This window comes from Coenobita brevimanus, chromosome 21 (genome assembly GCF_032717465.1).
Source record: "Coenobita brevimanus isolate Jiangsu-jjx chromosome 21, ASM3271746v2, whole genome shotgun sequence".
Lineage (NCBI taxonomy): Eukaryota > Metazoa > Arthropoda > Malacostraca > Decapoda > Coenobitidae > Coenobita > Coenobita brevimanus.
The window spans coordinates 1,533,278-1,558,989 of NC_136974.1; the positions used below are offsets into that span (position 1 = coordinate 1,533,278).

The 25,712-nt window shown below is 39.7% G+C and overlaps 1 protein-coding gene across 1 annotated transcript; it reads left to right on the top strand.

The window, feature by feature from the left end:
* Positions 1–7,869: 7,869 nt before the first annotated feature.
* Positions 7,870–21,474, top strand: Mcm6 (minichromosome maintenance 6). The gene is made up of 16 exons (XM_080266626.1): positions 7,870–7,999; positions 8,938–9,081; positions 9,993–10,158; positions 10,704–10,802; positions 11,102–11,250; positions 12,572–12,717; positions 13,257–13,360; positions 13,849–14,020; positions 14,575–14,699; positions 14,851–15,084; positions 15,369–15,536; positions 17,795–17,932; positions 18,289–18,441; positions 18,715–18,874; positions 19,366–19,655; positions 21,299–21,474. Exons 1-16 carry the CDS (start codon positions 7,908–7,910, stop codon positions 21,410–21,412), a joined length of 2,454 nt encoding a protein of 817 aa, XP_080122752.1. The 5' UTR covers positions 7,870–7,907; the 3' UTR covers positions 21,413–21,474.
* The last annotated feature ends 4,238 nt before the right edge of the window (positions 21,475–25,712 follow it).

The following is a 25,712-nucleotide window of genomic DNA, read 5'->3' on the forward strand; positions in this document are numbered from 1 at the left end:
GTGGACTGCTGATTTTAGCCCATTCAGTCAGATGTCATAGTTCATATTTGATTTTTGCTTCCCCCAGATTATTTTATTCAGCATAGGAGAGACTTTTTGAACCATAGCAGTTAGATACAGCCTTCACTAGTCCATCCATTTTAAGATCTCTCTCCTGAGTTGAATAAAATCATCTGGACAAAATCTCTGTACTGAAGAGGTTAATTACCAAGGTACCGGTGACTGGAACTGACATTCACTCCAGATGGTTCAGTTACTAGAGAGCATACTAGTGTATCTTTATTACAGTAAGTCATCATTACAAGATCACTTATTTTGCCTTTTTTTTCCCCCCTTTGAAGTACACAGTAAGTTGTATAAAGAATTGCTTATTATATTCAGTTGCTACTTAATAAGCTGATTTGCCGGTTTCCCTAAGTTTCAGTAGCATTTGTCTGGAAGAGTTTTCATGTTACAGTGAGGACTGTCTTTAACTGAGAAGGACAACCCATAAGTTGACTGGTTCTGTTCTTGAGGCAATAAGTGAAGTGCCGTGTGCCTGCTCAAAATATTGGTTTAGTAGTGTTTCTTGTTAGCTCAATAATAGTAGAGTATGGGATAAAGTTGACTGATGATTTAAAGTTGCCTTTGTTGTCTTTTACTATAATATCATTCATATTCAGTATAGCTACAACTTGATTTTTTTAAGTGCATATACTGTATTCCTGATTTCTTTCAGATCCTTTCAGATGTCAAGCCTAAAAACACCTCATTTGATAAATACATGGCTCATATGGTACAGTCAGCAACAAAAATCCTGCAGTCATCTCTACTTTTCTCTTCACCGATTTTCCATTATCAGTCTTGTAGGTCAGCAGCAAGCAACTGATAATTTTATGAGGATACAGATCATTGTCATGTGTTGTTCTCTTCAGACTCACAAGACTAGCTTTTTAAATTTGCAAAGAAAAAGCCGAGAGAGGCATCAGGACTTTCGTTGTTGACAGTACTGTACGTGCAATTTTTTTTTTACCTTTACAGCATCACTCAACACTTTTGCAGGCTATGCTTTTTAGCATGATGTGAAGTATGTGTGATGACATGCTGACTTGAGCTGTTGTGAAGTACTGTATTGTTTGGTGGTATTTTTGGAATATGGAGATTATGATAAATTGGAGGCTTTAAGTTGGTCTTGGTGAGATAAGTGAAAGTGGATAGGAGACAGTTCTGTTTTAGAATATGGTGAGTATAATATTCTTCTAATTTCAAGATGTTTGATGAACTTCCTTCCAGTAAATGGGATCCTTTGTAGATTCATTGTGCAGTGTTTCTGTGTCTTAGTTATCTGGGAATGCTGAAGTATCATCCAGGAAGACTGGAAAAAAAAGACCACTCATGCTTGTCCTAACTAGGAAACGTTCCTTTGCAGTCTGCCTGTTAACACCAAAAATCTTTTTTGTGCAAGTCTAGTCATATCTAGTCAGTTATAGTGTTTTTGTATCATAATAGGAAGGTGGAAGATTTGCCACCCACCATTTGTGCAACGAGTAACCTTCACCTCCAAATTAAGTAAAAAGTGTGGGGGAGACTGAATGCAGTTATTTCTTCTGTGATTCCTGTCCAAAATGAGATTCTGTATCTGCCATGGATCTTCAGATTCCGCATTAACATGAAAAGCTATGTTAAAAAGATGCTGAAAGGCCGAAATAAGAACAATGCGAATGAGGTTGTACCCCTGATGTGCCTTTAATATCCAGGTTGCTTTGGTATGGTATATGCAGAATTGATAATCAAATACAAGTGTTTTCTGTTGTATTGCCGTGTCAGTAATACAACAATCAAACAATGCATTAACTTAAAATGGTGTTAGTTGTAACTCAGGAAGGCAGATCTTCCCAGAACTGCCACAGTAGCCAGTACTCACTGTCTTAGGAGAGGTTGAAGATGATACCCTTATGTAAAGTCACTTCATGTGTAGTGCCTTTCAGACAGTCAGTGTATATTTGTTCGGTAAAACTTTGAGCGCATTATGGGCATGAAGATTCAAATAATGAAGCAGTAATACAAAATTATATATGGCCAGCTGTTTGTAAAATGAGAAATGGGTTCAGAAGAGAAATGTTTGGAACTATGTTTTGTGTGGTAGAGTTGGTATATGGGTCCAAGCACAGTAGTGTTAATGTTTACGGCTGAGTCAACATTGTCTTGTGAAAAATAACTATATTACTGTTTTGCAGGTGGTTAGTAGCTCTTTGTCTTGTATTGCTTTGCCCTTTACTCTCTGTCTTACTCAGTCTCAGTATTTCTTCTCTCTGTTGTTGGGGTAACAAAAATATAGGCAATTTGACTTACATTACATCGAGTGAAACATAATTTGAATGGTTACACCTGATTGTATACAAGTAGAATGATGACTAAGAGAAGATGTGGCCAGCTTACCTTATGTTTTGATCTCATCACAATTTAACATCAGAAGATACAACCTGCAAAAATATCCTCACAATATTTAGCACATACATTGATAAATAAGAGAAAAAGGTAGAATAGATAATTACCTTGCCAGATTTGGTATGTGGAAATCTGCCCCCAGACTAACTCAAGGAGGTCCAAGTGTGTGAATGTATGAATTGTGTATGAATGTTGGGTAACCGGTGTAGATAAACTTCCAAAGGTGCAGTTTTAGGGTTAACAGAGTGTCTTTGTACAGTGAAGTCAGCTTAGAACTATTGAATAAAGCAGTGAATTGGTGAACTAAGTTCACCATTACATTAAGTTTGAAGGCTTTGGTGAACTAAGTTCACCATTACATTAAGTTTGAAGGCTTTGGTGAACTAAGTTCACCATTACATTAAGTTTGAAGGCTGTTGTGTTTACTGCATGTCTTAGGTATAAATTGTAGAATAGCATACCTAGGATTTACTGTTTATCATTTATATATAGTAATGTATTTATATATAGTAATGTATTTTATTACTTGACTGTTGAAGTATTATTAAACACCAGATCTCAATGTTCATCCAGGAAGGCTGCATAAAAAGGTACCCCTAAGCCTCCTTGTCACTAGTCAACTCTGTGTACGTGTATCATAATTGAATGATATTATTAATTGTACAGAACCATTTATTACTGTAGTGATCTCAGATTTAATACAAAATGTTATACTGGTAAGTTAGATTATAGTCAAAGTCAAACGAATCTTAGTCATGTGAAGTTTTAGGTTAGAATACAAGTGGACAATATCAGTTTGAGAATTTATCCATTTGCAAGTACTGTGTTTTTCCGTCTTGTCATCCTTGTACCATTCCATCCATGTTGCATCCAGTAGAAAAGTTATGTTCATGAGGTTTTTGATACTCTTTAAATATGTATTAGATATTGTAACTGTAGTTAAAAGGAATGAAATTTCAGTAACCAATAGTGAATCTTTAAACAGTGGTAAAGATTGAACTACAGTACCCATGCCTTGAATCTGTACACCAGCTGCTTCTCAGAGGGAGTCATATGGGACTGATTGTTACTGTGTACTGTTTTTAACCCCATCAATCAGATGATTTCCATCCATCCATCCATCATCCAATCCTGTGTTGCCCCATGAGGAGCGTAGGAGCCCGGGGCTAGGCAGTTGGTCCTGACATTTAAGATGAGAGTGACCAGCCTCCCTCATCCCTGAGTGGCATTACATGAGCAATCAACCCCAACCACCCCTTTGATATAAACCTTCACCAGCTCAATCCGACTGGAGCACAATAATTACCCACTAAACCACCAGGTGCCAAAATTTGGTTACATGGTTACCACCCAGCGTAGTAAATGGTTTCCTGGTGTACAGGAAACTGTTTGGCTTGTCAGTCAGCATAGAGTCACCCATAGGCAGAAGGAAGAGGAAAGAGTGAAGGAATGAAAGACAAAAGAGGGAGTGTAAAATCACCCGTAGGCAGAAGGAAGAGGAAAGAATGAATGAAAGAAAGATAGAAGAAGATGGAAGGAAAGAAGATTGGAGGAGAGGACAGGGCAGACACCCAAGAGCAGCATTACATTGAGTGAGTGGATGGTGAGTCATTTTGTTTTATTTTTACTGCCTACTGACAGTTTTATACAGCTTATGAGAGCCCCCTGGTGGTGAAGGTATTGGTGAAGGTCATACAGTATGCAACCTGTTCTGTTAAAAAATAGTGTCCAAGGTGAATCAGATCACCTGGAGGTTGGTATTGCAACCTTAGGGTCATTTGGATGTGAACCCAGTAGACTGCAGGACACCAGCGACTTCAGTTGGTTGCTCCCTGAGGCATTTGGTGGGGCTTTTAAATGTGAAATATTAAGAGACAGGCAGTCTAGCACCTTTAAATGTTCTGGACTGTGGTTGCTTAAACTTGAGGACCAGTGGGAGTAATTTAGCATTAGCTCTTTTTGGCACTTTTTTCCTGGACTCTCTTTATTCAAGGTTTTTGTTATGTTTCTTTGGTTTTCGTTATGATGTTTTTTTAAGACACCCAGTGGTCTGGTCATCCAGGAGTGCCTGTTTAGTTGCAGGATAAGGTATGAATCCCCATTAGTCATGTGGAGAGTATTTGATCTCATATAGTAATGCCATCAGGGTTGTAAAACACGTATCTACTCTAATATTCTGGGCTGTTGTGGCCTAACTTTGGATCCTACATCGAGGGGTTAGTAGGGGACTGGTTGTTGCTGTTGAGCTTTCAGAAATCAGTTCCAAAGGATAACTGGAGTTTATTACTCTCACAATGCCATTCATAGGTGACTGATCATTCTCATCTTTAATGTCTAGCTCCAGGTCTCAGTGCTTCTGATGATGTAGTACAGGACGGTGGATATAAACAATCCTTATGCTGTATAGTCTGTTGTGACGGTCTACTGATATATACATTAAACAACTCAAATTACCTCCAGAACACTTTTTTTATGTGCAGATGTATTTCTGATGTATATTGTACATTACAGTACTACAGTACCGTAGAGCATAATATCGTGTGTTGGTCACCAAGACTGACAGATGCTAGTTTGGCTGGAAGGTGTTGTATAGTATTTGCCGATGTACACGTACTGCTATTTCCTCTCTTCAGGTGGTTCCATCTTGTAAAATATTCAGTACGTGTTTAGGTTATAGGAGAAACTTTTTTTTTTTTTTTTTTTTTTTTTTTTTTAAACTAGAGAATTGTTCAGTTTCTGAAGAATACTATATAAACTTGTGACAATATTTTAGTACTTTTGAGGACAACACACACAACTGCACAGTCCAAATTTTTATTTTTATTGCATAAATTATACTGCATTTACAGTACAGTACTGTGTTTATATGTTAATTACAGTGTACTTTTTGTCTCGTTCATCATTCTTTCATAATTTCCAATGGCATAAAAATGTAAAATATAAGTAAACTGATTAAATATATAAAGATGGTGCAGTATATTGCAAACTTATCAAAAATATATTGTTACACAAAAGAGTATACCTGCCTCTTTATACTTATCCCACAAAATGTAACAGAGTGAGTAATTTGTATTCCAGTGATCTCTGTGGTTAAGCTGCCGTGTTCCTTTTAATGTAGCTAATGACAGTAATTTGTACTGCAATACCTAGAACTTTTCCTTGATGAAACCTCAGAACAGATCATCACTGTCATCATCCAGGCCATTTTTTTTCTCACCTTAGGATGGGGTGAGGTAAGATCAAGACACAAGAAAAGCAAAAATACCAAAGCTGGAGAATTATCAGAAGCAAGTCCAGTGGAATGGGCTGAACAATTATTCAAGAATAAATCAAGTTGCAGGAATCGTGCCTCCACCTCACAGACATTACCATCTGACAACATACACTTTTGAGGGAAGGAATCTCTGTGTAAACTGGAGGGGATATAAGAAACTGTTTTGAAAGGAGATCAAGAAGGTAAGAAAGGGTGATAGGGGAAGCAATAGAGTAAAAAAAGTGGCAGAATGTTGGTGGAGAAGGGAGCCAAGTTAGCAGATAGAGAGAACACTTTAAAATAGTTGTTGAATACTATATAGAGAATAAAAATGGTTATAAGTGGTTGGTGAATGGCTGGGAGAAAAAGATGTTGAAGAGGGAGGTGGAAAACAGTTGGATGGAAGTATCAGAAGCAATAAAGAGAGTGAAAATGTGGAAAGCCCCAGGAATTTATGGAGTGTGTGGTGAAATAATTGAAATAAAAGGAGAGTTAGTGACAGAATGGATATGGAAGATATGCAGATTGACCTGGGAGGAAAAAACCAAGATGAGTCATGAGGCAAGATGCTAAGTAGCCAAGGTTGTGGTCGAGGCAGGTGATCTAAACATCAAACTTGACTCAATGAAATCTTGCAAATTTGTGCATGGTGCATTTTTAGGGCATCTGGCAATAGATAGATAGATAGCATTTTATCCACAACTTGCTGTGGAGGAACTTGTTAGGGTTTTGAATTCTACCTTTCATGCAGCATTTGAAGAGGTCATCTGAAGTGAGGTCATTGTATATGTCTCAGATTCCTTTTCTTAGTCTGGAGGTACTCGTGTGAGGTTCCCAAGTTTCACAGAGTGCTTCTTTGGCTCCTTCTTAGTGAACTTTGATTTCTGGTAAAAGCACCAAGAGTTTTCCTTATATGGGCCTTTCAGTAGTGGAACTTTGCCATGACTGCATTCTGGATGTCACAGAAGGATGAGTAAGGGGTCTCCATGTCTCCACGAACAACTTGCTTGTCCATGGATATTCAGTCTGTATATGGAATGAGATATACATGAGATACTAGGTAGGTAAGTGAAGGTGAGGTGAGTGTGAGCTGCAAATCTTGGTGAATGGCTTTGGAAGTGTATATAAAAAACAGAATCTATAAGTTAATATAGATAAGAGTACTGTACCTGTAAAGTTATGGTCTTTGAGAGAAATTAAGTCACAGAAATAGAAATAAAGAAAGTGAATGCATTCAACTGTGTAGGTGATAGTGTGATGAGTAAGGATGGAAGTTTAGAGGATGAAGTACTTAAAGGGTACAGGAGGGTAGAGAGGTTGCTACTTCACTGAAAACAGTGATAAAGAACAGGGAAGTGCATATGGAAGTAAAAGTCACTGCATGACAGTATATGATCTTCACTCTAGCATACAGAAGTGAAGCTTTGAACCTGTTGTAAGGATATGAATCACGAGTGAGAGCAGTAGTAGAGAGACAGACGGACAATGAGGAAGTAAAGGAGTATTGAGGTGTTGACGTGAATGTGACTGAAAGTGTCAAGAGAAACTCTGAGATGATTTGGCCATGTGGAGAGGACGAAAAATTAAAAATTAAATGGAGAGTGTATGTGAGTGAGGTTGAGGGGGAGAGGAGGGGAAGATAAAAGGATGAGATCAAGGGATCGAGTGGAGAGGTGTGTGGACTGGAGGAATGGCAGCCAAATGGCAGAGGACAGGATGATGTGAAGGGGATTCGTTTGTGGTAATCCCTTACAGGATTAAGGTGTTTGGCAGAGAACACGGAGTTTGCCATATCGCCGAGACTCTGCAGTCTGCTTGTCTTGTCAGGCAGACGCAGTGTAGGGTTATCTTTACAGTAGGTACCAATAAACTGAGTGGATAGTGAGAACCCTCAGGTAAGGATTGAACCCAACAGGGCTCACCTGCCTGACAACTGAAATCGAAATTTAATTTTGGCGCTGCAAGGAAAATCATTGCGAACTCAAACGGATTACACAACAATGACTACGATATTTGATAATAGATTAGAAATTTAGGCAGATATTTAATCATATAAATGAACACTGACGATTACTTATTGTCCAGATGGTAAACGAGAATTATTATTTTAATGGGTCACGTGACCAAAACTCGCGCCAAAACTTTGTTGTTTGTGTCGGCGGGAGAGTGCAAGGAAAGGAAAGGAATCTAAGTCAGTGTTTTCATATTTTAGAGTTATTTAGAAGCAATGGATGTTGCAGAAACACAGACCGGACAAACCCAAGTAAAAGATGAAGTTGGAGATAGGTGTCAGAAGCTGTTTCAAGACTTCTTGGAGGAGTAAGTAGCGTGAATTAGGGACACCTGTCAACCATGTCCCCTGACTGACAAGAGATTATAGATAAGCAGTAGAATTTTATTCGATAACCATTAGACTTTCTTTTTTGCAATGTTTTGCTAATGCAAGACGTACCCCTAATTATTCATGTACTCACAGAATTTAATTTTTAAAGGGCTAGGACTTTTTTTTTTTTTTTTTTTTTTTTGTAATCCCATGTTGCCCCACAAGTGTAGGAGCCCGGGGCTAGGCAAGTCGGTCCTGACATGTAGGATGAGAGTGGCCAGCCTTACTGATCCCTGAATGGCACTATGAGAGCAGTTAACCCCAGCCAACCTTTGGTTATTATCCTGCACAGGCTCAATCCGACTGGGGCTCCCTAATTACCCTCTACACCACCAGGTGCCATTTGGCTTGTCACTGTGTAGAGTCACCCATAGACATGGAAGAGGAAAGAAAGACAGAAGGGGAAGGAAGGAAAGAAGGATCGAAGAGAGGAAAGGGCAGTCACCGGAGAGCAGCACTACATTGAGTGAGTGGATGGTGAGCGCCCCCACCTACCACCAGCAGTGTTATTATTATTTATATTATTATTTTTTATTTATTTATTCTTTTTACTACTACTAGTACTACACTAAGAGTAAAGGGTTCCAGTGGAGTCACAAATAGCCAAGAAGTAATTATGGTAGAGTACTAACCAAGCAAAAACTATTGATGGTAAACAAATGGCAGATGATTGCAATTGTCTTGCCTTAGAACATATATGACAGCCTTTGGGCATACAGGTTTAAGTTAAATCAGCAGCACAGCACTGAACAGAATAACAGCTCTTCAAGAATGACAGGATAGTTGAGAAATAGCAGTTCAGAACAATAGCATCTCTTGAGTCACTTTTTCAACACTTTTGTAAGAGGCCACTGATGCGTTGTATGTTCCACAGGTTCCAGGATGGAGGGGAGGTGAAATACCTGGAGGAAGCACGTGACCTAGTGAAGCCTGAGAGGAACACATTGGAGGTTTCCTTTGCTGATGTGGACAAGTTCAACCAGAACCTGGCCACCACCATTGTTGAGGAGTACTACAGGTTGGCCTTGCACGTCATGTTATCCTTTGCTGGAAGAATATTTTGACTACAGTGGACTCTTTATGGAAACATTTGTTTTAATAATGGTTAAGGCAGTTAGCCTTGTAGAGTAAACGTATTCTGTTCAGGAATAGGTACTGTAGTTAGCTACATCAATTAGTATAACAGTTTAAACTTATTGTCACCAGTAATACCAAGTACTGTACTCAGTTAAAGAATAAATACTGTAATAATAAATAAATGCTGGTAAATAATGTACAGCCTTTAAGCATTAGAAGCATAGTATCTGCACCTGTGGGTCTGATCTAGGCTTTGAAGTAATCACTAAGACAGAACTAAGCTCATCAGATTGGTATTTCTGAAATACTGATCTCTGAGTTATATTAAACCACATTTTTTAGGGGGGGGAGGTAGGGGAGTTACATGTCTGACCTCACTGGGTAATGTTTAATATCAATAGCATCATCGCCAACCACAGGAAGGAGGTTCTTCAACTGCAGCAGTCCATATATGTCTGATTATCATGTGTCCTGCTTTGAGTCTTGGTAATTTTGTCAGAAAATGTCTATATTTTCTTGGGTTTACTTCGTAGTTGCCCTAATAAGCCATTAATGTAATACAAAACACTGTCTGCAAGGTGATGTACAGCATTTTCATTCTAATAGAAAGACTCTTCATCTGTTTTCTTTTCTCTCCAAACAGAAACAAATAAATGTGTGTGCGTTCATCCAAGTCTGGTTTGAAAAAATCTTTGATCATGAGATGTGTCAATGAGCAGCTAATGTTTAATACCTGTAGTTACATTAACATGAATTATTATGATTGTTATTATTTTTTATTAATGGTATGAAATCCTTAACCCTCTCCCCCCATCAGTTCAGAAATCATTACCTTTGCCGTTCATTCTCCAGAGTATACTCATTCCTGTGCCGGGCTGTGCGCAACTTTGTGCGGGACCATGCCGAGGTGACTGTGGAAAAGGAGTACTACCTCAGCCTCATTGATGTCCCTACCAGGCATAAGATCAGAGAACTCACCACTCAGAAGATTGGCACACTTGTCCGCATATCAGGACAGGTAAGTCGCCATTCTCCCACTGACTCAGGTCTATCTTCACTGCTGTCTTCTGTCATTCTGCCTCTACAGCAAGATGCCATAAATCCAGAAGGGGTGGCCATAAGAAGTAGCTTCCATATAACCCTCTCCTGAGTCATCAGGTCCTCCTCCCCCATTCACAACACCCTTATTTCCATCTCATCCTCAGTCTCCTTCCCCCTCTCTACCCGTTCACCTTAAAGTCTCCGGGTCAGTCTGCCATTCTTCATTTCTCAACATGGCCAGACATCGCAAGGTACTTACACTTACCAGGGCATTCACATCACCTTATGTCATGCTTTGACTTTGATTAGTACTGTATGAATTTTTTGCCTGGGCCATTTTGCAACATACATTAAGCATGTTGAAAATCTGTTGATGAGTGAATGAAAATATGTACTGAGTATGTTACCACTTAGTTTCTGTTTTGTGTTTCAGTTTGTAGTAAAGGACCATGATGATTGGGTAGTATACCTGTCACACACCATACCTTCCAATGTCTGAGAGCTTCTACTTGTCTTTTTCAGGTTGTTCGCACTCACCCAGTTCATCCTGAATTGGTAGCTGGAACTTTTGTTTGCCTTGACTGCCAGACAGTAATGAAGGAGGTTGAGCAGCAGTTTAAGGTATGTATGTAGCAATACACCTGTTTACCCACCTTGTTATTAACACTTCAGCCCATACTAAGCCAACTGTGCAGCATGTCTCGTGCATTCTATCATTATTCCAGTAGTTACATTTCTGCATTGTGACAGTCTACTACAGCTGGCCTCCTCTTAACTCTGACATATAGGGTATTAGAATGTTTTATCTCAACTAGAAATTTTATTGGTTTCATCTCCCATCATGCTTTTCTGTCTTCCTCTTTCTCTTCCCTTTTCTAATTTCTTTGACATTTCTTAGACTTACTCCAGTTAATTCACAGTACACTCAGCCGACCATCTGCCGCAACCCTGTGTGTAGCAACCGGGCGCGCTTCTTGCTGGATACCAACAAGAGCCGCTTCGTTGACTTCCAGAAGGTGCGCATCCAAGAGGTGCAGGCTGAGCTGCCCCGTGGCTGCATTCCCCGCAGGTAAGACTTTATGTTCGTATGTATTGTGTCGACAGTGAGCATACAGGAGTGTATTTGAAGTACCATTATTACATATTACAGTGGTAATATACAGGCAGTGTATGGTACCGGTAACCCATTTTTTAAACTTTATGTAGCTTACAATTTTTCCTTTCCTCTCATTTTTCCCACTCCCATATTTATATATTATTATTAACCAGTGTTATTTCACTGCAAGAAAAAGATCTGGCAGAACTTTTCCATTCTGATTTACTGTATTTTAGCTTGTTCCATCACAGATCATAGTTTTATGAATTTTCATCTTGTCATTATGTTCTTTTTATGTTTGTTATTCTACCTGAATGATTCAGAACTAAGTAAAGTAATGGTTCTTGAGAGAGAAGGTAACTGATTTGAGACAGTTGGATACAGTGGAAGGTTTTAAGTACCTCAGCATAGTGATAGTAAAGAATAAGAGATGTGAATGTGTGAAGGAAGTTTTGAGTAGAGTGGTCAGTGAAATGGAGATCTTGATACAAGTACCCAGGGCTGCAAAAGGATGGCACAAAACAATTTCAGTACCCATGGTAATCCATTGGTGTAAGACTGCTGTGCTATCAGTTCGAAAAATACGGAATGAGATGAATGGAAATGGAGCTGTTTAGCATTATCAGGTTTGCACACTAGTCTCAAGCAGTGGTTTAAGTTCCAGCTCTAATAGGTAGTTAGAAGTGGGTTACACTGATAAAATCCAGTACAGATACTTTTCTTTACAGACACAGAAGTAATGTATCTGTCTTATGTTATTCTATACCTACTCATCATAATCATCATCAACTCCAATCCGTTGTTCCCTCCTGTGAACCTCCAATGGAATGGCTCGGACATAATCGCCTCCAGACTACTTCATGCTTACATGCCCTGTCACATTTTTGTTCTTATTATTTTTCATTTCATAGCTGAAATTATTTGTAGCTTGCTCATTGTAACCATCTCCACTTTTGCAGGACATAAGTCATTACAAATGTTGATTCAAGCAGTCTGTCTTTGGTTTTTAGTATAATGGGCTGAACATAGTTTTTTATGCACTCAGTGTTCAGTTGATAATATCATTTACTGGACCTGATCCACCTATCCATGTGGACAACACAGCTTATTTTCAGCTTATACAAAACAGTTCAGTCGCTGACCCTAGTAACTCTGTCAACTAATATTCATCATCATCAACTAAATATTATATAATACTCTGCAAATGTTCTCTAGTCTTGCAGTTAATGTCTGGCTGGTGGAGAGGGAGTGTGAACACTCCAATTTATATTGTTTTAATTTTCCATTGGTTCAGTGTGGAGGTGGTGGTAAGAGCAGAGGCTGTGGAACGTGCACAGGCTGGTGACCGCTGTGACTTCACTGGAGCACTGATTGTTGTGCCAGATGTCTCTGCTCTCAGTTTGCCTGGCGCCAGAGCCGAAAGCAGTGCACGACACAAGGGTACTGTACCACAAATTAACACGTACATATGCCTGTACACAGTACCATTACTGGCAAACAACAGTGTGGCCAATAAGATACTTAGAAATATCCTGACAGGGTAAAATGTTTCCTGTAAATTGAAAATGTAATGCCTGCAAGTTTGTCTAATGATTCACAATGTAATCTGTCAATGAATAGATAATGATTGAAATCTGTTACAGATTATGAGTACTTTTCTGGAGTGGTAGAAGTGTCTGTTGTTTGAATGAAGTAATCTGCCATTAGTTAGACTATAATATCTAAGGAACTACCTGCTCCTTAACTCTTTGGTACATGTCTAAATTTCTTACTGATTGGATGTGGCCATGTGTGTGTTTGTGTGTGTATTTTGTTTTAGTCAACCAGCATGTCACAGTTGAAAGCCTACCAATGACCACTTTACTGTTGGAGGGGGAGGTGCCTCGTGAAACTGAAAAATTAGTTGGAGTCTTAAGAATGAAGTAGAAAGTTGTAATTTTAGGGATTTAAAGGCTTATCTCCTCATGCATTTCCCACAGGTGACGAGAGTGAGGGTGTGACGGGTCTGAAGGCTCTTGGAGTGCGTGATCTTAACTATCGTATGGCTTTCCTTGCCTGCTCCATCACACCTACTAACCCTAAGGTGGGTGTATTCTATTACCTTTTGAATATATAGGTAAAGTGTAGGCATTGGATTGCTTTGCACATATTTTTTATTATTAGACTTGATAACTGAAGGTTGTTGATAAAAGAAAGTATCCCAGGACCTTCATCAGTTATGTACTTAAAGTTGCAGTGTAAACTATACTTGGTCGTTATTATAAATTATGTTACTGGCCAATCACCTACGTATTTTTGGCAATGAAACTACATATTGCAGTATTTCTGCTGTTCACTGGGAAAGTAACAGCAAAAAAGAGTAACCAAAAGAAAATATAATACTGGGACCACATCTATACACATCCTTATCAGTATCTTCCCTTCATGCACAGTTTATCCTCTCTGGTAGTAAGCTGCAGATCCCCCAAACACCATTCGTTTTCCCTCCACATGTACCTTTCATGGCAGCAAATTTAGCATCTCTTCCAAATTTCACTCTTCTCCCTATCACCTGTGTTTTCATTCACCCAGTTTGGAGGGAAGGAAATCCGAGGGGAGGAGCTGACTGCAGAAGGAATCAAGCGACAGATGACAGAGCTGGAGTGGAACAGAGTGTATCAGATGTCCCGAGACAGAAACCTTTATCAGAATCTCATTTCCTCTCTTTTCCCAACCATCCATGGAAATGATGAAGTTAAGAGAGGTAAGGTCACAGTGTATTGCCACATTCTGTCTCTTCGTGTCATGTTTTATATAATAATAATAATAATAATAATAGGGACTTACGGGTGATAGATCCGACAGAATTTCCTGAGTCACTTGACTGAGTAGACTTATTTGTTAAGTTTGGGGTAGTGCCGAGATATATATTCCTGCCACAGACAATTTTTTGATGCCTCAATATAAGATCTGAGGACTCTGATGATGTCAAGGAGCCTGACCCGAATAATGATCTACCATACTGGTGCATATGTCATTCCAACCCTGAGCACATCATATATACCTTTTATCTCGTGTACGTCCCATCACTAATGTAATTTTGTACAATATATTCTGTTTATTCCCTCTGAAAGACAGTTAATGGTAGAAAGTACCCAAGTCAGGTATGTGCAACCTGGCTGGTACAGTTTATACATGCCCTATATAAATTTTGTACAGTACATATGATGTGAACAAGCACAGACCTGGTAGCTCTTCCTATTGTCATACGGTATTTTTTCTTGTAGGTCATCATATCTTGTCTCTTTCTCATTTTAGGTATATTATTGATGTTGTTTGGTGGTGTTCCCAAGACCACTATGGAAGGTACAACACTGCGAGGTGACATCAACGTATGTGTTGTGGGAGATCCCTCAACTGCAAAATCTCAGTTCCTCAAGCAGGTTTGTTTTGTTTCATCATGATGTTACCTAGACTTCAGTGTTAGCCAAAGTTTTAATAAGCCCTGTTAGCTGTTTCTTATTTTGTTAATCTGCATGGCTTATGTTCATCTGACTGGATTACGTGAAAGCATTCCATCCTTCCATTCCACAGGTTGCAGATTTCAGCCCAAGAGCCGTGTACACTTCTGGAAAAGCATCATCTGCTGCTGGTCTCACAGCTGCAGTGGTGAAGGATGAAGAATCACACGAGTTTGTAATTGAGGCTGGTGCGCTCATGTTGGCAGACAATGGAGTGTGTTGTATTGATGAGTTTGATAAAATGGATGCCCGGGACCAAGTGGCTATACACGAGGCTATGGAACAACAGACCATCTCCATCACCAAAGTATGGACATTTGTTTGTTTCGTACAGATACTTTATAGGCTTCTTTCACTGCAAATCATCTAAAACACCAGAAGTAGAATATTAATTTTTTAGTATTTAGTGTGGTTGTCATTGTCATGTAATAATAAAGGTTTATATCATCACCCTCTTTGTGTAAAGGTATGATGTATTTGTTTTGTTGAATATTACTAATATATTTACCCAAAACACCAGTGTGATAATTGCATGTATTTGTTTTGTTGGAAATTAGTAATATATTTAGAGATAATTCCATTTTACATCAGGCTGGAGTGAAAGCTACACTACACGCTCGTACATCAATCCTGGCAGCTGCCAACCCTATTGGTGGCCGCTATGACCGTACAAAGTCTCTGCGGCAGAACATCACCCTTACTGCACCTATCATGTCACGTTTTGACCTGTTCTTTATCTTGGTCGATGAGTGCAATGAGGTAGGTTAAGTTTTCATTACAATTATTGGTGTTGCATTTATATTTTTGTACTGAATTTAGATGGACATGGATCCTGAAATATATATACGAACAGTGTTTTAGAGTTGATGATGACACAGGGCCCATTGCCTGGTTGTATCAGTGCCACCTTGTGAAGCTGTCCTCCAGAAACACGATGTTAAAAATTCTAAGTTTGATCTTGGACTTTTGAAAGGGAGATAAAGACAGCCATGAGATTATAATAGGAGTGAGATGGCTTATCGTGCTTCCATGTTTTAACGTGTAAGTACAGTACATTATATGCAATGTACTGCACTGTGCTACTCAGAAGGGTCAGTGCATCCATCCCAGATCTTAAATAGTGTCCTACATGAATCTCTTCCACAAACTTGTCCTGCAGGAACTGTCCTTCCGAGAGAGGTACGAGTTCCTTAGCTAGTTTATGATGTGGCCATTGCTCTTGTTCACTTCAGTATCATCTTATGCCTAAAATAGGGGCATGGTGGCTCAGAGGTAGAGCGTCGAACTCGTGCTAGGGGGGTCATGAGTTTGAGCCTCACCCGGGACTGCCGTGCCAGGAGTGGTAGCATGATCCTGTAACCTAGCGGGGCTGTATGGCCATAGTTGCTTAGCTCGGGGATTTTTTATTTTATTTATTTTTTTTTTATATTTTTTAAGGCCTAACTATATGCACCTCACCCTCAAGAAATGTTTAATGGTAGTATCCAGCTGAAGTGCCTAATTTGGTATATTAGGTTAATTTCCACTTCAGGCAGGTGCCTATCTATCTGTCTACAGTATAGCCAGACACCATAAGCCTGTAAGGGGTGACTTTGAGTTAGTGGTTTTACAGGGAGGGGCACTAACCTTCCCCCAACCCACTTGCTGACACATAGGGAACACGTTTGGGTTGGTTATGTGGTTACCACCCAGCGTTGTAAATGGCTTCCTGGCTTACAGGAAACCTTTAGGCTTGTCACTCAGTGTAAGGCCATCTGAAATGGAAGGAAGATTTTTTTTTTTTTTTTTTTTTTTTTTTTTTTTTTTTTAAATAAATACGCTAGAAAGAAGGAACCAAAGGCCACAAGCCTGCAATACTGTTCCTTCCAAGAGAAAGGCAAAATACAAGAGAGAGCCAGATTCAAGATCCGATCATTTTGAGATGCCTTGACTCACTGCGTTTGAAAGACTGGAGATCATAGCTAGCAGGAAATATAGAGGGAGACAGATCCAGAGTTGACTTGTTGCATAAACGAAGGACTGGGAATAACGGTTAACTCTTGGAGAAATTGGAAGAGAGGAGGACAGACACAGAAAAGGAGTGATAAAGGTGAAGGAAGAAGCAGGCAGCACTACATCAATAGCCACCACCTACCATAGCAACAAAAATAGTTTGATAAGCATGGGTAGGGGTGTTAAAAATTGTAGTGAATATGGCGCCAAAGAGCATCAGAAAGCAGTATTGAGGTTCATCATCATCATCATCCAATCCTGTGTTGCCCCATGAGGAGTGTAGGAGCCCAGGGCTAGGCAAGTTGGTCCTGACATTTAAGATGAGAGTGACCAGCCTCACTCATCCCTGAGTGGCATTACGGGAGAAGTAAGCTCTAACCACCTATTGGATATTAACCTGCATCAGCTTAAACCGATTGGAGCGCCTTAATTACTCACTAAACCACCAGGCGTAGTTTGGTTATGTGGTTACCACCCAGCATAGTAAATGGTTTCCTGGTGTACAGGAAACCATTTGGCTTGTCACTCAGTGTAGTCAACTGTAGAGAGAAGGAAGAGGAAAGAATGAAAGTAAGAAAGACAGAAGGAGGCAGGAAGAGAGGAAAAGACAGGCACCTGAGAGCAGCACTACCTGGTACTTTGAGAGAAGCTAAATATTAAGGTTAATTGTGGAAGGGGGAAAACTTGCATGTAAGAGTGACCCAGTATATACTGGAGTGAAATGATGAGGGGTAAGAGTGGGAAAAGTATACAGTGGTGAAGTAGCCGGTTGGTGGCCACATCACAGCCATCTCCACCTCCCACGTGTCAGAGTTAGTGGTGAGTGTTTCTTTAAACAGTATGTATACAAGTTTATGTATCAGATTATTAAAGTACAGTATTTTGTATCTTTCAGGTAGGCTGCAGGTTTCTGGTGATTCATTTCATTTCATTTACACTTAAATTGCTCACCAAACCATTCTGAATATGCACATAAGGTACATTACTTAGCCATTGGTCTAACTTTTCCTTGCTTTGACCCAAAGGTGACAGACTACGCTATCGCCCGTCGGATTGTTGACCTGCACAGCCGTAATGAGGAAAGCATTGATCGAACTTATGCCTTGGAGGAGATCCAGCGTTACATTATGTTTGCACGGCAGTTCAAACCCAAGCTAAATAAGGTTAGTATGGTATTGTGCAAGTCCATAGTTGGTATTTAATTATTGTATTTTATTATTATTACTATATTTAATTATTTTTTTTACTATTTACTGTGGTTGTGGATGTGATAACCAAAGATTCATATGTTGCTGTCTTAGATTGGGCAAACTTGGGCTGTCTGGATGTTGCTACTCCATACCCTGCCCTAGGTTTGGAAAGGAGGTCTGGATGATGGTGATATATATATATATGTAATATATCAACCAGTGGATCTTGTCTTGTAATTACCCCCCCCCCCCCCAAATTATTTCCCTGTTAATTTTCATTCATACTGATATCTTTATATGCTAATAATTAATCATTCTTGTACCTGTAGGAAGCGAGTGAGTACCTGGTGGAGCAGTACCGAACTTTGCGTCAGCGTGATAGTTCTGGTGCTGCCAAGTCATCCTGGCGTATTACTGTTAGACAACTTGAGTCCATGATCCGACTCTCAGAGGCCATGGCCAGGATGCACTGCTCTGATGAGGTAACAGACTGACTCAAGTTGTTGCCTTCACACTAGGGATAGAACTGAGGAATATCATTTAGGCTAATTTTGTGTTGGGTTGCCAGGTAGTCATTGTCTAGATTCCCGTGTGCCAAAGATGGGGAACAGCATAAGATAACAGGCAGATTTATATATGTATAGATAGATAGATATCCTTAAGGACAATAATGTAATGAAATGTATGAGTTCTGTCTGGAATTTGCTAATTATCTGAATATTATAAATTGCCTATTGCGTCCTTGTCAATCACAGGTTCAGCCTAAACATGTGAAGGAGGCATACAGACTGCTTAACAAATCCATCATCCGTGTAGAGCAGCCAGATATCCACTTGGAGGATGCCGAGGATGAACAAGTGGATGAGCCCATGGAGACGGATGAGAACAGGGCGCCCAACGGACAGCTAGAGAATGGTGAGTGGATGGAAGGTAGCAGGGAAGTGAAGGTTGAATATAAGATCAGTATGATACAGTAGCATGGAGGAATTACCATGCATGTAGAATTAACAGCTTGAACAGAATTTTGAAAAGTGGGTGGAATCTTCAGCCTAAGGATATCTGTTATTTTACAAACTTTTTCAGCTCTCCTACTACTGTTTTGCGGTTTTTGGATCCCACATAACCCCATCTCTTTGACTGAAGCTAGAGTTGGAAGGATGGAAGTTTATTGAAGTTTGTATGAGAATTTAGGATGGTTATAGCACACGTGAAGCTAATGTGTGAATGATTATGTGCCTCATCTTGTAGGGCATGCCATTTGATATTTCTACTTTGTGCTTCATCTTAGTTTCTGTATCTTATCTCACTCATCTCTTAGTTGGGTATTAAGGTTGGGATGATGATATGTGTATTAACTCTTTTTAAGTTCAGACCTCATTTCTTACTTTAATTCATAACCTCACCAGGCGTTGATGGAGTGAGTGGTGATGCAAGCCAAACAGAACCCCAGAAGAAGAAAACCTTAAAGCTTTCCTATGAAGCTTACCGCAACCTCTCCAACCTCCTCGTTATGCACATGCGGAGGGAGGAAGCGCTCATGGAGGAGGGAGGGGAAGAAGAGAGTGGAGGCGGCTTGAGAAGATCAGCAATTGTTAACTGGTACCTGGAGGAAATCAGCTCAGAGATTGAATCAGAGGCAGAGCTTGTTGAGAAGAAAGTATTGGTGGAGAAAGTACTGGACAGATTAACATACCACGTGAGTACCGGTACCATGAATTGTGTTTTTTAAAAGCAGCGTGCATATGAGAAGGACTGCAAGATATTTAAGGCATTTATAGATCTGGAAGTAGTCGATTTATGTAACAGGAGGAGATAATAAAAGATTTTCCATGTATATGGAATAGAAGGAAGTGACTGGATGTTGTAGAGTTTATTAATTGAGCAGTGTGAAAATAACTTGCAAGGCAAAACTTATTATGTAACGAGTATGAGATATGCAGGGGTGGAGATGTGGTTCAGCCATTGCTAGTGGAGGTTGATATTGGATATGTGACTCTTGACTATGTTGATGAGTTTTGCTACATGTGAGGTACAGTTAGTTCAGGTGGTGGTGCAGATATTGGCTTACGTGCATAAATCAGAAGTGGCTGGAAAAATTTAGACCTGTTGCGTCTACTGACAGTGAAGAGATGTATAGAAAGGAAACTGCTGCATGTGTGTGAACTGTAATGATGTATGTTAGCAAAATATGGGCAGTAAGAGGAATGTGCTCATAGATTGTGCAGAGTTGAGTTTGGGGAGATGTGCCACACTGAGGAACAGAACATGTACAGATTTGAGAAGACTCCTGAGATTGAGAGTGTTAGTTAAATCACATGGGTAGGCTGAGCTGATTTTTACACATGGAGACAATGTGACTAACTGGATGAAGTGTTGTATGTACAGACCTGAATACAGTATAGAAAAGACAGGTCCTACAGGCAGACCAAGGAAAATGAGGTACAGTAGTAGTAGTAAGGAGGGAGGTCTGGATTAGGACACTTAATTGGAATGCTACAACATACATGCAGCTTCATTTCCATCACTTGATAAACGGCTGACTCTTGCATGTGCAGAATACCGCCTGTATAAATTTATATGTAGTGAAGCTTTTGGTTGAATGTAAATATTGACAAGCTTGTCTGACAAATGGATACATTAAAGCATCAGTTTGAGGACAGGGCCTTGTTTATTTTCAGTTTGACATTTCACCCAGTCCAGGCTTCTTCAGATAACATACTTTAAAGATAATGGACTGTACCCCTGTTGATGTGGGTACTTGGGGTGTAATCACATATACTTACATGTTGCATTTTGGTTCTTGGAAGCACCCTTGTAAATTTCTTCAACATAGGAAGTGAAGGGAGATATTTATTCCCAGCTAGATCAAAGGACATGCACCAGACCTTTGCACTTCATATGAACTAGGGAAAGATGGGTAAGATAATGTGGGTGACATTTATTTTTTGAAGCTGAAGATTTGGAAGGCTTGGCTTGATTGATCCGTGATTGGGTATGCAGCCTAATTTTAATTGGCAGTGTTGGTTGCTTCACCTGAATACAACAGAATTCCCAGTGAAATGAGCTGTACATCCTAATGATTTTTATACCTTCCTAACAATTAGGTGATGCTTAGTGATCTCATGGTTAGAACACCCAGGTTTGACCCTGAAGAGATTATGAGATTTTTAAGTCAGGTGCTGTTGAGAGAAGTAGCTTGGTCATCTATTCTCATACATACTGGACTGCAGTAGCCTAACCTTGGACCCCTGGAATGTGGAGGAGGTACTATGGGGTTGGCTGTTACCATTACTGCATTATTTTATTATTGTATTGAAAAATCTTTTCCTTCCTTTCCAGGACCAGGTTATCATCCCACTTACCCGGAGTGGCTTGAAGGGCTCGGCTATGGCTACCCAGGAGGAGGAGGACCCTCTGCTGGTGGTTCATCCAAACTACCTTCTTGATGCATAAGCACCATTTCTTTTGTATATTCCTACCTTTCCCACAGACTGTTATCATAGCAGTTTTATATACTTTAGTCATACTCAAGAAAACTATGTCATGTCCTATTTCATATCGCCTATTTTCAAACCTCTCTTGTACATCCCTTCCTTTGTCAGGAACTTGTTTATCATATTTTGATATAGTCTTATTCCAGTAATCTTTCATGTTGCCTTCTGTTTTGAATCACTTTATTTTCTGTCACATATATTTTACTGTTAATTCATTAAACTTAACCTTCTATGCTCTGTACACCTCTCTAATTCACTCATTCTTTTCTGTTGTCCATCCATTACTCTCCACCTCACCTGTTTCACTAACCTCACAATAGTTCAGTCTGTAGTTGTCATGACTGAAAATGTTCTGTCCTTCTAAAGTACAAGATTTATAACAGTTGCAATGTTGCTCCTATGAAATAAGTTGATTGCAAAAACCATTGTCAGATGTCTCATGATGTACCTAGATATATTTGATATTTTATAAATGTTGATAATACAAGTTTGTCATAACCTTTTTACTTCTATGAGTAGAATGCATATGGTACATTTAATTGGTCATTGTCATCTGTAGAGTTTATGCCCACAGTCCATTCATTTACCTAAAGCTGCATTTTGAGAAATGCCACCTTAGAGATAGAATTATTGTGCAGTAAATAATAATAATGTTTGAATTAGACCATATGTGATTAAACCATGGCTTTGTTGCATTAGTCAGTGAGTAAAAGAGGCAGTATATGCTTCCATGCCATAGAAGATGACCTCTGTAATGCTCAGAGCCATGTGAGTGATTATCACTTGGTGAAAGGCAAAGTAGTAATGCTTGACCTCACAAAATATAACACCAGAATTTTAAACATTCTGCTTCTCGGGAAGGCTTCATAGATCTTGGTGCAATAAGACAGATTACTGACATGCTGTTGTGGAACCCAGTGAAGATTATAGTACATATTAGGAAGGCTTATTTGTGGATAAAATACAGTATAGTGGAACTCTGTCTATGGTAGGGATGCAGGTAGGGTACTGTACTAGCTGCTGTGGGTCATTAAAGGTGGAACAGATGTCAGCATTTTCCCTAGATGGATCAATGAAGGAGAGGAAGTTCAAAGCTATGGTGGTAGTGACTACAGAAATCTGAAATAGAGAATTCTGAGGAAGGAGAAGTGGAGAAAATGAGTTACAAAAGTTACATTGTCTAAGAATTGTGGATAGTAGTGTTAGGCGAGAGGTAAATATCAGATATAGTCAGACTGTCAGAATAACTATAGTCAGAATGTAAAGAAATCAGAAATTCCAAGGAACCTGAGGACAGTGAGGAGACAAACACAGCAATGACCTGTGGCTTGGGAATAAGTAGAATAAGTCCAGGATACAGAGAAGAATGATAACAGTAGCCATTACTGTGTCAGTTGGAGGAGGCTTAGAGAAGGAGAGATGTTTTTCTGCAGAAAGGAAAGGCTGTGAATGCTGCAGAAATTTAAAGAAAATTATATAAGCCAGAGAATGGTCCATGATATCTTGATTTGTCATCGCTGGGAAAGAGGCTGTTGTAGGAGACAGTCTGGTCCCTCCCTTGGGGACTCCAAAGCACTGTTATTCATATTTATTTTTTATAATAAATGCGAATGGGCTGTATAACAAGCTACGTGTTTATTGCACATGGAGGAAGGTATCTGAGCATGTTGGACTACTCTGTATTAATGGAACACTAAAAAGGTCAGCAATGGAGGGTGGCCAGTTCTTGACTGATGAAAGAGAAGCTCCAACTTGCCATATTATCAGCTATATACCCCTTCCAGGAGTGCTGCCTTGTTTGACTGGAGCTACAGTTGACTCCAAACTGTGTGCCAGGGGAGGCAGTGAAGGTTCTGAACCACTTGAGAAAAAAAAGAAAAGAAATACTGACCATTTGTATCACATACATACATCACTGATAAAAGTACTGAGAAGCATGTATGGAACTAAGTTTACAGGACTAGATTCCTTAACCATGGTGAAGCACTAAAACAGTTTGCTGAAGACCTGGAAAATATGGGTCAGAGCATACACATATATGTTGGCTGTTATTGAACAACCATAGTTATGTCCAGCTAAGCAAGCAAGCAGTAGCCCTTGTAGGGTGATCCCATGCAGTAAACTAATGTTCCCTTGCAGCAGACAATACATTACCACAGTGAGAAACAGGGAATAGTGTAAAGGTTTGAGTCTGGATGGATGCCACATTTGTCTCCACTCAGTGAACAGGGGCACCATAGTAGCTCCACCTCACCCTGTAATTTGGTTATAGGGTTACCACTTAACATTGTGAATAGTTTCCTGGGTTGTAGGAAACCATTAGGCTTATCATAGGCTGCAGCCCAATATTCAGCTGAAGTGATTCAAGCCTGCAGATCTGTAACAGAGTGGAGTAGGACTCATATATAAAGTATATTTCAGGCTCCTGGATGGAATGCAGTTATGTTAAGGTACAATAGAGGTGAGTGATTGAGGCAGAAAGGTTTAAAGAAAGAAGCCTGGTGGCACTGAAAAAGCAAAGCCAAGGAAGAATAATAGAAGGAAGGGTAAAGGAAGTACAAAGAAAGGGGAAGATATAAGATTTTTGGGATGAATACAATCTAATTAGCCATAAAATTATAAGAAGTGCTGTAGGCTGTTGATGAATTGTATGTATAAGAGAAGATTCATAAAAATTGGTTAATTATATCATCATATTGTTTATAAAGGCTCCAATATGCTTGTATGCTTTGGCCTTGATCACCTAATGGTGACTCTCCACGCTGCTTGATCTCTTGTAGGCTCCTTATTCAATCCCCTATCCCTGAGGGTACACTCCTTAACCTTGTCCCAGGTCTCCCTTAGTCTGCCTCTCACAACCCCACCCTCTTCCATCCTCCCAACATGCCGAAACCACCTCAATCCACCCGTCCTCATCACAACATCAATACATTTGAGTCCCATCCCTCCTCTTAACTCTCAAACTGCAATCCCAGGCCCCACATGAAAGGATGCACCACACATCCATCCTACCATTATCATTTCTGCACATTTGAGCTCACAATTATCCCCTTCTCCCACTGCCCAGGTCCCATCACCACATAGCACCACAGTCCAAACATGGTGAATACAAAGATCCTGCAGCACAGAGGAAGAACCCTCTCAGTACTAGGAGAGGCAACAGCCCCCCAAATTTCCTCCAACAACTCCCCCACCCTAGCCACAAAACCAGCTCCAGCACACAACACGTTCCCCAAACAACAAAACTGCTTATTTTAAAATGCATGGTGTACAGAGAACAATAGTGTGTATGTTAACTGGTTGAGATATAACTCCTTGATGTTTGTTTATAACTTCTGAGAAAGCTAAAGAACTGACAAAGGACCAAAATGTATAAAGCAGGGTTGGATGGATGAGAGGGTTGCACCTACTTATAACACTATACCATCCAATCGGACAATCATTCTAATAATTATCAGGTACCTGACTGATAGTCAATGAAGTGATTCTGTCCAACAGGTAGGCCTATTTGTGAAGTGCATCTTCAAAAAAGTACAATGAAGCATGAGGGGTTACTAAGATTTTGACAGCTTGACATGTTGAATTGCTTGTCCAACTTTTGGAAATTTTAACATCAGGAAGTATTGAAATGATGCATCTGAAGTGTATAAAGTGAGTGATAAATGTGCTTAGCCTAGTACTGTTTCACAAATGTAGGGTATGGGGGGGGGGAGTGATGTACCTTTCCTTCAGTTCATAAAACCACTCATTCTACCATTTATACAGGAAGAGAATATAAACTGAAAAGTACAGTAAGATTATCTGTTATGGAAAATGGAGGAAGGGGAATGGTGTGCAATTTGAGCAAATAAGATGAATGACAGTGAAAGAAATATGATCGTTAGTGAAGACAGACAGAAGCAGAAGCAAAGAGCAAGAGGAAATCAATGCAAATGAATATTTACCGTAAGTTATGCTAAGTTAAACTGAATGGAAATAGAAACGAAGAAAAAAATAACCAAGAAATTTTTATACCTCGCGGGCAATGACGTTGAATGTTTAGATGTCGGCGAGGAAGTGATAAGGATATCATTTGATACTTTTCACAGAAGAGAGGAAGTAACGTCAAGCCAAGAATTGTTTTCGTGTGGTAAGGATGCGTATATCTAGAGATATAAATTGAGTAGAATTCTATCATGGCACATCCTCAGAATTGGTGATTGGTGGATGTTTTTCCGTAACCATTCCTGCATGAAGTATTTCTAGTCTTGCCACGCAAC